This window comes from Esox lucius, chromosome 9, assembly GCF_011004845.1.
Source record: "Esox lucius isolate fEsoLuc1 chromosome 9, fEsoLuc1.pri, whole genome shotgun sequence".
NCBI lineage: Eukaryota > Metazoa > Chordata > Actinopteri > Esociformes > Esocidae > Esox > Esox lucius.
The window spans coordinates 22717020-22729390 of record NC_047577.1 but is presented as its reverse complement, the minus strand read 5'-3'; the positions used below and the strand labels follow the sequence as shown (position 1 = coordinate 22729390).

The following is a 12371-nucleotide window of genomic DNA, read 5'->3' as shown; positions in this document are numbered from 1 at the left end:
TTCGGTTCACTTTGGTTAAAAGAAACTTAAAATTATGTATTCCCTATACTCCAGTGTCCTGTGTCCCAAGCCGTGACAGGTGGCCACAGACAATTGCTCTCTCCTTATCTTTCCTGACTGATTCTTCTCTAGATTTGCATTTTGTAACAACTGTTAGCATGAGGCAGTACCTGCAGCCCATTCAGGTTGCACAGGTAGTCCAGCTCATCCGGGATGGCACATCCATACTTGCCGTCGCAAGGTTTGCTGTGTCTCCCAGTACAGTCTCGAGATTATGGAGGAGATACCAGGAGGCGGTCCCGTTACATGAGGAGAGCTGGACTGGGCCATAGAAGGGCATCAACCCAGCAGCAGGACCGGTATCTGCTCCATTGTGCCAGGAGGAACAGGAGGAGCACTGCCAGAGCCCTACAAAATGTCCTCCAGCGAGCTACTGGTGTGCATGTTTCTGACCAAACTGTCAGAAACCTACTCTATTAGGGTGGCATTGGAGCACAACGTCCTCTAATGGGACCTGTGCTCACAGCCCAGCATCATGCAGCTCGACTGGCATGCACCATAGAATACCAGAATTGGCAGGTCATCTCCCCCTTTTCCCGGTTTCCCAAGGTTCATGAACTCACCCTGGACTCCTTCATTTGTCTCCAATTGTCACTCACACCAGGTCCCAGTTAAGTAATCAGTATTTGTTTAAATGTTGCTCCTCTGCGCCCCTCATTTGTTGGTCATTCTTCCTTGTCGCCGCATGTTTTGTGTACATGGTGATTGTTTCATTTTCGTTTGGTTTAAATCTTTATTTTTGATTCAATTTGTGTTAGTGCTCAGTGTTATTTTCCATTAAAATTACAACATCGACTGCCACTCTGCCTGCATGCGCCTGGTTCCTCCTTTCCACCACAACACCTCGTTCTCTTCACAGATGAGAGCAGGTTCACACTGAGCACATGTAACAGATGTGAAAGAGTCTGGAGACATCATCCAGCAGGACCGGTTTGGCAGTGGGTCAGTGATGGTCTGGGGCGGCATATCCTTGAAGGGTCGCATAAACCTACACGTGCTAGCCAACGGTACACTGACTGCTGTTAGGTACCAGGATGAAATCCTCAGACCCATCATCAGACCGTACGCTGGTGCAGTGGGCCCTGGGTTCCTTCTGGTGCAAGACAATGCCCGGCCTCATGTGGCCAGAGTGTGTAGGCAGTTCCTGGATGACGAAGGCATTGATGCCATTGACTGACGCTCATGTTCCCCAGACCTGAATCCAGTCGAGAACCTCTGGGACATTATGTATCGGTGCATCCGATGCCACCAAGTAGCGCCATACACTGTCCAGGGGCTCACTGATGCCCTGATGCAGGTCTGGGAGGAGATGCCCCAGGACACCATCCGCCATCTCATTAGGAGCATGCCCAGACGTTGTCAGGAGTGAATACAGGCACGTGAAGGCCATACACAGTACTGAGACACATTATGAGTTGCTGATGAAATTCCCACAAGTTGGTAACGCCTGTGATTTCAATTGTTTACTTAGATTTACTGTTTGAGTTTGAAAATGAATGTGAGCCCCTGATTTGCCTGATCTAAGCACCATCTGGTTTTCTGTCTGAACTGGCTTCCCTTTAGTAAATTGGTCAGTTCTTTAAAATGGCCAAGCCACTCCAACAACTTTTTATAAGGAATCTCACCTCGTTACATACAAATCACCACCAATCCCAATTAAAATTAGGTTCAGGTGTGCAGCAGTTTATGTGGAGAGGGAGACCGCTCTGTCACGGAGTTAGAATCAGTTGTCACTCTTAAGTAGTCTTATCAACTAACACATTTTTTGGCAAGCCTGGGGCATTCAGATTAGGGGAGATTTCAGATGGAGGAGCATGTTGGGGACTATTGTTCCCTTTCAATTTTAAGTTGATAGTATTTTTCTCTCAAGATGAACTTTCTACCAACCTTTCTATTTGTTTTATAGGCAACACCTTCAAATAATGGTTGAGTAAACACAAAGGCTATAACCAATGACTTAATTATAATATGTCATGTATTACTGTGTAAGAGGTAGTGGGTCCCAATGGAATGAGTGCACAAGCTAACTTGCCCCTAAATTTAAATGTCTTACCTGTGTTTATTCACTCTTCAAGGACATTCAAGTTCAGGTTATTCTGGTTCTGTATAAATCAGACTATAGTTTGCACCCCTCCCCATACTCCCTTGGAATTGTTACTGATCCACAGCCAATCATGTTTCTGTGACAAAATGGTGTTGCAATCTTGGCAAGCTTGTGAAGTTTCTGTAGCCAATCAAAATTAAAAGGCGAAAGTTTCACATTCTCATATTATTACTAATAAAAGGTACACCACACCACCTAGTACAAGCATGTAGTCATGTTGAGACAGGTTGCATTAGTAAAAAAAAGAATATTATTTGCAAACACATTACAGCAGTAATTTTTTATGAAATGTACTATTGACTAGTGTAATTAACTGTAGGCTAATGTAAATTGTTGGCCTACATAGACCCTATTCTATGTTTGCCAACATTGCTGCTCGAGGGTGACATTTGCCATGTTGGTAGCAGAACACAGTTCCTACAGAGAATCAGAAAAGGCACCGTTTACACAACATGGGAGCATATCAGTCATCATTTTCTTTTTTGATTCATATTTCTGCCGTACACCTGATAAGTTCAATGTGCAAAACTATTTTCACCTTTCTCCAACAATGGATATGTCATCATTTCAAATTAACTGCATTATACTTTAAAACAACTTAAACATTATACATAAAAACAACCAGTGAAGTGGTTATTTAACTAGCTTTTGTTCCAATGAAATTATGTATTCCAAAATAGGTATGTTGCAAAGATTATAATGATCAAAACAGCATTATAAAGTTATAAGAACTTAAACTTTTTGTTTCAAAATAATAATGTACATGAAAGCCATGTTAAATGTGTCCAGTCTTTGCATGCATTCATGGCTGACGTGCATTCTTGGCACCCTGAAAATGTATTTATTATACATCTATTTAACGTCTAGCATTTGCCCACGCGAAAAGTAAAACACATTCACTGCAGTGACGGTAGAAATAGGGAGGTCCATAGCGATAAGCAGGGACGTCGCTAGGCTTATTTTGGGGGGGGCTTTAGCCTGTTGTTACTCTAAAAATATGTTTTCGGGAGTATGTCCAGACCCCCCATAACAAGGCTTAGCCCCCCATCCATGATTTTCTAGTGACGTCCCTGGAGATAAGATTGATTTACCTTTATCGGGAAGGCAGCTCATTAAGACACAGCACCGTCTTTTGTATGTTAAGAATGCACCCAAACTGTGTGACACACAAATGAAGATATTGACAAAACAGACTCTGGAATGATCATTCACCAGATATCCCAGCAGGGGCCAAAAACCATTAAAAAAAACATTAAAAAAATATATATTTTAACTTAATTGCAATTTATTGTAGAATAGCAAAATTATCTATCAAGTGAAAATTATTAAAAAAATGCTATTAGTAGCAAAGATAAAGCACCCAAAACCAATATAACTTTCAATATGAACATGTATTACATTTGACATAATTTTTTTGTTCAATAACATGCAGTAATTTCATTTAGAAAATTCTAAAAGTACAATTTTTTTTTCTCAAACTAAACCTTTTTATTGCTATATTACTGAAAATGGTGAGCCTGTAAAATGATCAAACTATTCTACCTAAAAACTTACAATTAATATAAATCAAATATTAACATTTTCTTGAGTGTATAAAGGAACTGCATTGCGTTACCATATTTTCATAAATGTAAATTACTTTCTGACCTATCATAACTTTACAGTTCCAGGTATTTCTTTCGTGTCTCAAATCTCTACCAGTGAAAAGTAAATGTGCACTTCCCTTAGATAATTTCTGAAGAAAGGAAATGTAGGCCTGTGATGGCAATTCCCTCTAGTCCAACCAAAAGTATGCTTCTTCAGAAATAGGGAGGATTGCCATCTTCAGGAAAATGATAGAGAAGCGAGACACAGAGCAGGTAGATGCCTTCTTTCTCCAGGATTTCGACCGAGTACATTGCACCACAGCCGTCTTTGGTTTCAAGCAGTAAACTATGTTCTTCTCTTCACCTAACATCTTTAGCATCATTGTAGTTTAGAAGCACATCGCTTTTAGAAGGACTTCCACCTCCAGGCCGAAAAGATGGTGTGAATGAAGTAAAGTAGTGTGGCGATGTACGAGAACACCTGAGAGAATAGGAACAAAGATCAGCTATAATCAGAGGTAACAGTTAACATATGAACACTGCAATGTTTCAGGGGGTAAACCTGTATCCAGTAACTGTCAACCCAACACCCAGCTGTTACGCTAAGAGATTCAAAGTGTTGGTAGGTAACAGGGATTTGTACTGTTGGTGTTAAACATTGAACAAGCTGCAGGGGTGAGGTGGGTATGTCTGCAGACTGCAAGTCGGGGTCATAACATAATATGGGGGTTCCTTAATATTAAGTTACGCCCATTGACGGTTTCCATTGGTGTGGTGTTTTTAATTAAGTGCATGCGTTTATGCAGGAAGAATTACAGGGTCAATGATGAAGATTTCGGTAAGCGCTTCCATATGACAACCTCTAGCTATATAATTAGACATAGTTAACAGTGCAAATCAAAGGAAGGAGAAACCATTACAATGATTTGTATGAAAACTGGTCAGATCTACACAGCTGAAGCCACAGGTCTCGGCAAAGGCTCTTCACTGCATGGTTTAGCTGACACTCAAGTTGTTGCTCCCAGGTCGCCCGCACAATGTACCTTACACAGCATGTTCACATTTGTCTAATATGTTGAATCTATGGAAAATGCATAAATTGTAATCCTGTATTAACTTGTGCAAATGGGAGGCCTGTTTCACTTTGTAACATGTAGAGCTCAGATCAACTATATTGTAACTGCAATAAACAGCATTTTCAACCATCAACCTCCTAATGATGGCCCTCTACTGTATCACATAGAACCAAGCAATGGCTACTCAAAGAAAAACTGCTTTCTAAGCAGCAGCTTTCTAAACCACCAGTGTCTCATTCTTGACTGTAACCAAAACATTTAAAACTATTTTTAGAGGCACTTCAGTCTTCAAATTAATGTATTTCAGTTGTATGTTATCAACATTTTTTATCCTGAAACAAAATATAATTAAATGGTATTGGAAAATACCATTTAATTGTACATAATTGGTACAAGCATTATCAGACTATGGCGCTTTTTCAACATGTAGTCAAAGCAAACACACATTTGTTTTCTATATCAATGCTTGAACCGCTTAAACCTAGTGTTATATCTTGATAAAAGATATTGAATTAAATCACATGGACTCTGAGATAAAGTTGTAACGTTAGTTAACTGTTCTTCCTCCATTAGTACACGCAGTGCAATGATGTCATACCCACATATGACACCTAGCATCCAACTGTGTGTCAAATCAGGATGTCCCCAAACTGACAAATGGCAAACATCAGTGGGCTTAACTTAATATTCCATTGGCGTAACTTAATATTCAGGAACCCCCATATTAAGTAACGCCCTTGACTTGCGGTCTGCAGATATACCTTATTGGCATCGGTGAGGTAGCCTAATCTCGCTCTCATAGTCTTGCTCTCTCTCTTTCTCTCAACTCTCTCACACAGATGTGCTCTCATGTACCGAAATGTGATATTATGTGAATCGGTACTCTGTAGTACCGACATAATTCTGTCGGTACCCATAAAGGTACCCAAGCCTAGTAGGTAATACCTAATACTTAAACATTTTTCTGAGGGTGATATCGGATATTATGGATATGGGCTTTATGGATATTGTTGAAGAAAGCGTCCCGGTGGTTGACTATCCTGTACCTACTGTAGAGTTGTTGTGACGAGGCACGGCTATAATGGCTTATTATATATATATTGTACATGATACTTTGGGGCTGTCCTTTGGAATTGAGGCCTACTAATGCATTTAATGAAATCTACATAACTAAGGTTATGGATCTTATCTACTTGACTCCAGTCCAGACACTTTTAAGAAAATGACACAATAAACACGCTTCATAATTAGAGTTAGAGAAAAGATGTGAAGAGCAAAAGGGAAAATGAACTACAACATAATGAAAAATATATTGAAATAAGATAATGTTATTACTGTTATTATTATGAATTATCACCCAATGTAAGATTTAAAATGTAGTTAAGAGGACCATTTTTACTGTGGGAAAGACATGAACAGTTGTTATAGTTTTAGCATCTCTGTATATTTCGTATTGTGCTTTCTGATGTTGCACTAAGATTCAATATTGTAGAATACTTACCACTGCAGAAATATCAAGTCGATAGTTGAAGAGTGTGTCATCTTTCTTATCAATGGTCACTTTGGCAAGAGCAACTGATGCGCTGAGGTAGAAGAAAGCAGCCACACCATGGTATACAAAGTCCTGAGTTAGACAGAAAAGCAAGATAAGGAAATTATATACATTGCATTTGCATCATAGAAAATAGGTCTGGTTGGGTGAAAGTAACAGTTCACTGTGACCGATTTTTAGAGCCTGAGATTATCCAAAGATAAGAACTTAAGATCCTAATTTCTCTGTGGAAATTAGACCAGTGTTTCCCAATCCATTGTTGGCAGGGCCCCAGGGTTGTGTACTTGTTCTGACTCACCACTAACATACCTGATTAACAGGGTGGTGATTCATTGATTTGTTTAATCATGTATGTTAATAGTACATGATGGGGAGTCCACCAAAAATCCATTGGGAAGCCTTATGGATCCAATTTAGGGTTCTTTCTAATACTTTCTGAAACTGCACACACCCACTATCTTATTTGTCAATGGTGATGATGACATAGTGCATATAGTGGACTTTGTACAAAGAGAGCTATCCCACTGGGCAAAACACGGTGGAATTAACCTTTTTGTTAATGTAATGTGACATTAAATCTGTTTTATGTTTGAAATCAATTTGGATTTGTCACAAGGGTGTCCTTTCCTTCTGTTTGTCCTTGTTTTGTTGGTCTAGAATGTGGACACAGTCCCAGGCTGAAGACACAGGTTCTGGCCAGGGTTGATGGTTCCCTCTCACCCTTACCAAGGCCTGATGGTGCGCTCCAGAATCCACTGAAGAGCACCAATTGGCTGACGGCAGCCCTCACCCAACAGAGCTGCGCCTGGATCCTGGACAGGCCATCATAAACCCAGATACCATGCGGGCAAAGGCTGAGACTGGGAGAATCTGCCTAGACCGCATAAGCAGTGAAGGCCAAAAGGGACTGTGGCCCACACAACAGCAGAGCCCGACAAGGCACCCAGAGTCCCGGCAGTGCCCTAGCAGAAGCTTGCACACACAGCGGGGCATGGTGTGTTGCTTGGGGTGGTGAAAACATGCCCACAAATGCTCCTTCAGCATTCCCCCAACATCCCCAAACAAAGCTGCCAGCTTCCAGAATCTTCCCACCCCTACACAGCTACCTCCCATTGGAACGTTGTCAGAAGCAGGTTGAGGTCGAGGCAGACATAGAAGATGTTATCATGCAGGGGTGCATGACAGAGGTGGAGGAAGACAGCCAGGAGATGTAGGGTGCAGAGGCCACAGACTACAACCGGAAGTACCTCCTACTGTAGGGTTGATCTCTCAACAGGTATCCATTTGGTATAGCCCATCCATTGTTTTAACCAAACCCAGAATGTCATTGGCATTTCTCTTTGACTACTACAATGTGCTAGCATGAGAATGATTATTAAGACATTTTAATTTCAATCTTAAGCAATATTTAAAAATAAATTGTAAATTTCCCAAATGGGATAACAGCTTTTGTTTCAATTCAAGCCTAGCTAAAAGTCAGTATATGCACAGGGATTCTCTCTTTTTTTCATGAAATGTAAATATTACAAATACATTTCTACTTGAATTGCCTATCAGGAAAAAGGGATAAAAAAAACATGCTGCTCCTGCAAAAGAATGGGAAGACTCACAGCGGTAGCCCATCCCCTGCTGTTTTGATGCACTCCACATGCGAAGATGCACATCCAGATGAAGGTCATGGTGAAGCAGAAGACAGAAACGAACATGACCCATCCCTGGGGGTTGGCGGGAACCACATATGTACATGCCACCAGGATCCAAACCAGACCTCCAAATATCTGAAACACATAATTGCAGGACTGTGTTTAATTGTCTATTCAATTAGAACATTGTCAACATTAAACACATGTTCTCACATAAATGATGCAGTAACCCCTTTGGACAAAAAACTACTAACATTTCTTTTGATTACTATGACCATTTTGGCCAGTCAGTGTAATTTGGTAAGCTATGCAGCCCCATACACAACATTCTGCGATACACTGACACTTTTCTATCAGTACCAGCATTCACTTTTTCAGCAATTTGAGCAACAGTAGCTCGTCTGTTGGATCAGACCACATGGGCCAGCCTTCGCTACCCACGTGCATCAATGAGGAAAGGAAAGAAAAAGGTGTAGTGGTCTCTTAAGTTTTTCCAGAGCTGTATATTTTAAGTTCATCCCATTCATGAGGAACTCTTAAAGATGCACTCTGGGATTCAGGGATGTCATGATTGTACAGACAGGTGCGCCATGGCATTAAAACATTTGTGGCAATAAAACCATTTGTGGAGACCTTTTCATTTCAAGGTAAAAAGTAATCTTGTCCCGTGTTGTCCTTTTCTTGTCTTAATTGTAATGATCTTCCAATATCTTCAGTTTGTGATGGAAAAATTGTTAATATCCAAGAGAAAAAAATATATCAATCAGAATATTTCTTTTGTAGTATCTTGGTAGAAATTATATGTAATAGTTGGGACAATTGTATGATGCCTCAAGGCACTCTAGAGGGCCTAAATATACATCACTAATTCAGAGCCAACAGCGAGCCTTATCTTGTTTTCTCAGGCTTCAGCCTAGCTAGCGGGATTGCTTTTTGCAGTGAGTATATGTAAGGATGGGGATGGCCCGGCTGTCAGCCCTGGCTTTGATCTCAAAATAACTTTGTTTGGATTCAAAATCAGAAGACTACATGAACCCGCCATTATCAATTTCATAAAGGCCAGGAGAATGGACTTGGTATTTAAATGATGAACATAATGGTGAGTGGAATGTTTTTTTCATCTACAGCTTGTTTATTGTTGCTATCTCATTAATATAATTTTGAATACAAAGTGTAAAATATTATTTCAACATTAGATGTGGTAAAAACAAAGGTAATGATGTTCCAATTAGAAGTAGTTGGTACATGACTTTTCTTGTTGCAGAGCTTTTTTTATTTTATTGTTGCAGTCTGGAAATCGAATATAGGGCAACCCTTTTCTCTCTGACAGAATATGCTGTCTGTGGTCTTGAAACAATGTGAGTACTTGTGTCGTTGAATTTATTCCGCCACTATTTGAGTTACTGTTTTGGCAAATGTTTCTTTGAAATGACCCAACTGTATTTTCTTCTAACATGATACCTGCTATTGATATTTGCAACCGTTGTGTAACTTTGTTGCATCTGTGGGCTACAGCTGAGACGTGGCTTAGGACCGTCTCAAGTAATGCTCTGTATACACAGGCATCCGTGTTCTCTATCTATATGCTTGACGTCAGATCTTTTTCCACTACTGAGGGTCTAGCTCCAAGAGTCATGGCTCGCCACTGCTAAATGTACTGTACTGTCATTCTTGATCTGTCTCCGTATCAAAATGTTGTAACTTCATAGACTATTTTCACCAGCCTTGGCGCTACGTGACAACATTCATGTAATCTGCACACATTCTATGCATTCATACCAAAATTAACAGGCCTTTTGCAGGTGGATTCTGACGCACACCTGCATACACACCTACATCTTCCTTTTGTGTAAAAAGGTCAGAGATTGTTTGGATTGCTGGAGCATGTTAGGGTGGAGTACAAAAATAACATGCTACATAATTAAACAATAAGGCATGAGAACAGGAGGAATGACAAGATCACTTGATTGCAGAATAATTTCTGTCTTTGAGTGCCAAATATTTTTTTCAATTACCAAGCTTATTTTTAAAAGAATTATACAAAATATTTCTATTTAAAATTTATACTTCATATTTGTGTCCAACCATACAAGACAATATTCAGTTCTCGGAAATTCTGTAGTTGCTAACCAAACCAGCTGGTCATTAATTATCTTGAGATGTATTGACCCATTCTATTCATTTCACTTATCTTGTCTACTTTTCAATCCTAGGGAAGATTGGGCAAATCTAAAGTAAAGGTTTGCATCCCGAGTTCATTTAGGAAGACCTATGTTTAGGCAACCCAAACTTGATCTATTGTGAATAGGGAGCAAATTAATTCTGATGTGTGTGTCATGCTCTTTTTTAATTGGTCTGTGTGGTAACACATTTGCTGGCTTGTCAAAGGTTCAAAATATTTATTGTAAGACCAGTGTTTAAATCCTGCTCAAGGATTAGCCCAGAGGGCCATGTTGAAGGTGGTGCAACTGACCAAAAATGTTAAATTTGGGAGGATTAGTCATCAAGTTGGTTAACTTGCTTCAAAACGCTTTTCTGTGACTCCTTGTGGTGGCTTGGGCGCCTGTGAGTTCAATCAATTATAGTTATTGGATCACAGGTCCAAACATGCATGAAAAATTTAGTTAGGTTGCTGTGGAATATGAACATTGTTTTGTTGTTTGTGTGTCAGGTCATGTTCATACGCTAGTGAAACAGGAAAACCTAGATGGCCACTTAACTATATGCAGCCTAGGACTTTTGCAAATAAACGATTTTCTTTAAAACTTCCATATTTAGCTGGATGTGTAATATGTTATTCATATGCACATAATATATAAGTAGAATCTCTACCAAACCATAGTTAGTCATGAAATGTCTAGTTTTAAAGTGAGTGGTTTTGATAGCCCTTGTTTAGGAGCCAGGAAACCAGCCTGCTTGTACTATCACGTCACTCCTTGCCGCTCCTTGTCATAATAGCACATGCGGATGTGTGATCAGGCTACCGTGTCAGTGCCAAGTCAGGAAGACGGCGATGCTATCGTAGGAATGCAACATTTCCATCGATGGTCTGATACCAGCATTAATGTAAATACTTGGATGTACAGTAAACCTGTGATTGCAATCAGGTATCAGTATCATTCAGAAACAAGAACAAATTTGTTGTTCTTCACGTCTATTCTATATAATGTTCTATTATCCCACTCATTCTCACACTCAACGTACACACACATTCAACCACGCATATACACATTCAGATGTTGCTTTGTTAGGTTTTTGTTAGATTGCGCGTTAGCCTACGGTTATTACGGCCCATAGGTTCAGCCTACTTCAGAAACTAGATTGCCTGTTTTTGAAGTAATGAACACCAATATTGCACTCTTTCGTTGTCAAAACCATCTTACATAAAATCCCATCGTAACTTAATACAACCTGACTCTTACTCTGAGATGGCTATTGTTCGATATCCCTTGCGAAGAATCTTCGCATTTCGTGATGTTGTGAGACAGCTGTGTTTGATTGTGCGGATTTTTGATTTTTTGGCCCAAGTAATTAATGCTTTTTGGATTTTGCGTTTATTCAAATAATTTCCATTCAATTAAGCTTACGTCATATTTTCGTTTCGTTAAGTTAGCACTTGGATGAGTAGGCTTTAAACGCGCAGATTTTCCGTATGAATTAATTAATAAATGTTAGAATTTTAGGCTACTACTGTTCACTGTCCACACCCGCGATAAGAACCGGTGTATGTGACCAACACAACTTTGAAACTCAAATAACGCGACAGTTCAGGATTGATGTGAGCCGACTCATAACGCGGTTCTTAAATGTTACTTCTTAAAAAATTACTTCCTTAAACAAAATGTGTTTTAACGGAACGCCATTTAGTCCATACATCATTGTTGCAATGATCCTAAATATTGAATCACCAAACGCGCGCAAAATTCAAGATCATGGCATGTGAGTTAATTGACATCATTAAAAACACGTTCACGTTTGTGTACAATCAATCGTCAATGCCTATAAATAAAGAAACCTAAGTAATTGTAACTCACAAGCTCCGGTAGGTAGAGAATGTCTGGAATAGTCGTGCATATTCCTATTCCACTGGGTAAATGTCCCATGGTTGCTGAAGTTGACGCCATAGTTGTGCTCCTGCGAATGGACTGAAAAACAGGTGCAGGTGCTCCTCTTAACAGAGATGCTGACTTGGAAAACCTGCTTTCCCTGCCCAATACGACACACCCGACTTTATAAAGACCAAGCAAATTGTTACCTACCTACTCAATTGGCCATTTCTGTTAGGTTTTGTCTGAACCTGTTGTGGGAAAATAGGTATGAATTACTGATAATGTTGAGTGACTCATCTTT

The 12371-nt window shown here is 39.8% G+C and overlaps 1 protein-coding gene and 1 long non-coding RNA gene across 2 annotated transcripts in view; one reads left to right on the top strand and one right to left on the bottom strand.

Moving 5' to 3' along the window:
• Positions 1 to 7593, top strand: part of LOC105026818 — a 33935-nt gene extending 26342 nt beyond the window's left edge. The window contains exon 3 of the long non-coding RNA XR_829220.3: positions 7036 to 7593. This is a non-coding gene — a long non-coding RNA (uncharacterized LOC105026818). The remainder of the gene's footprint in view (positions 1 to 7035) is intronic.
• Positions 3430 to 12163, bottom strand: LOC105026819 (myelin and lymphocyte protein). Its single transcript, NM_001310846.1, is given in 4 exon segments — positions 3430 to 4231; positions 6328 to 6450; positions 7989 to 8156; positions 12056 to 12163. Coding segments are annotated over 4 exon segments (456 nt in total). The 5' UTR covers positions 12146 to 12163; the 3' UTR covers positions 3430 to 4156.
• Positions 12164 to 12371: the final 208 nt, after the last annotated feature.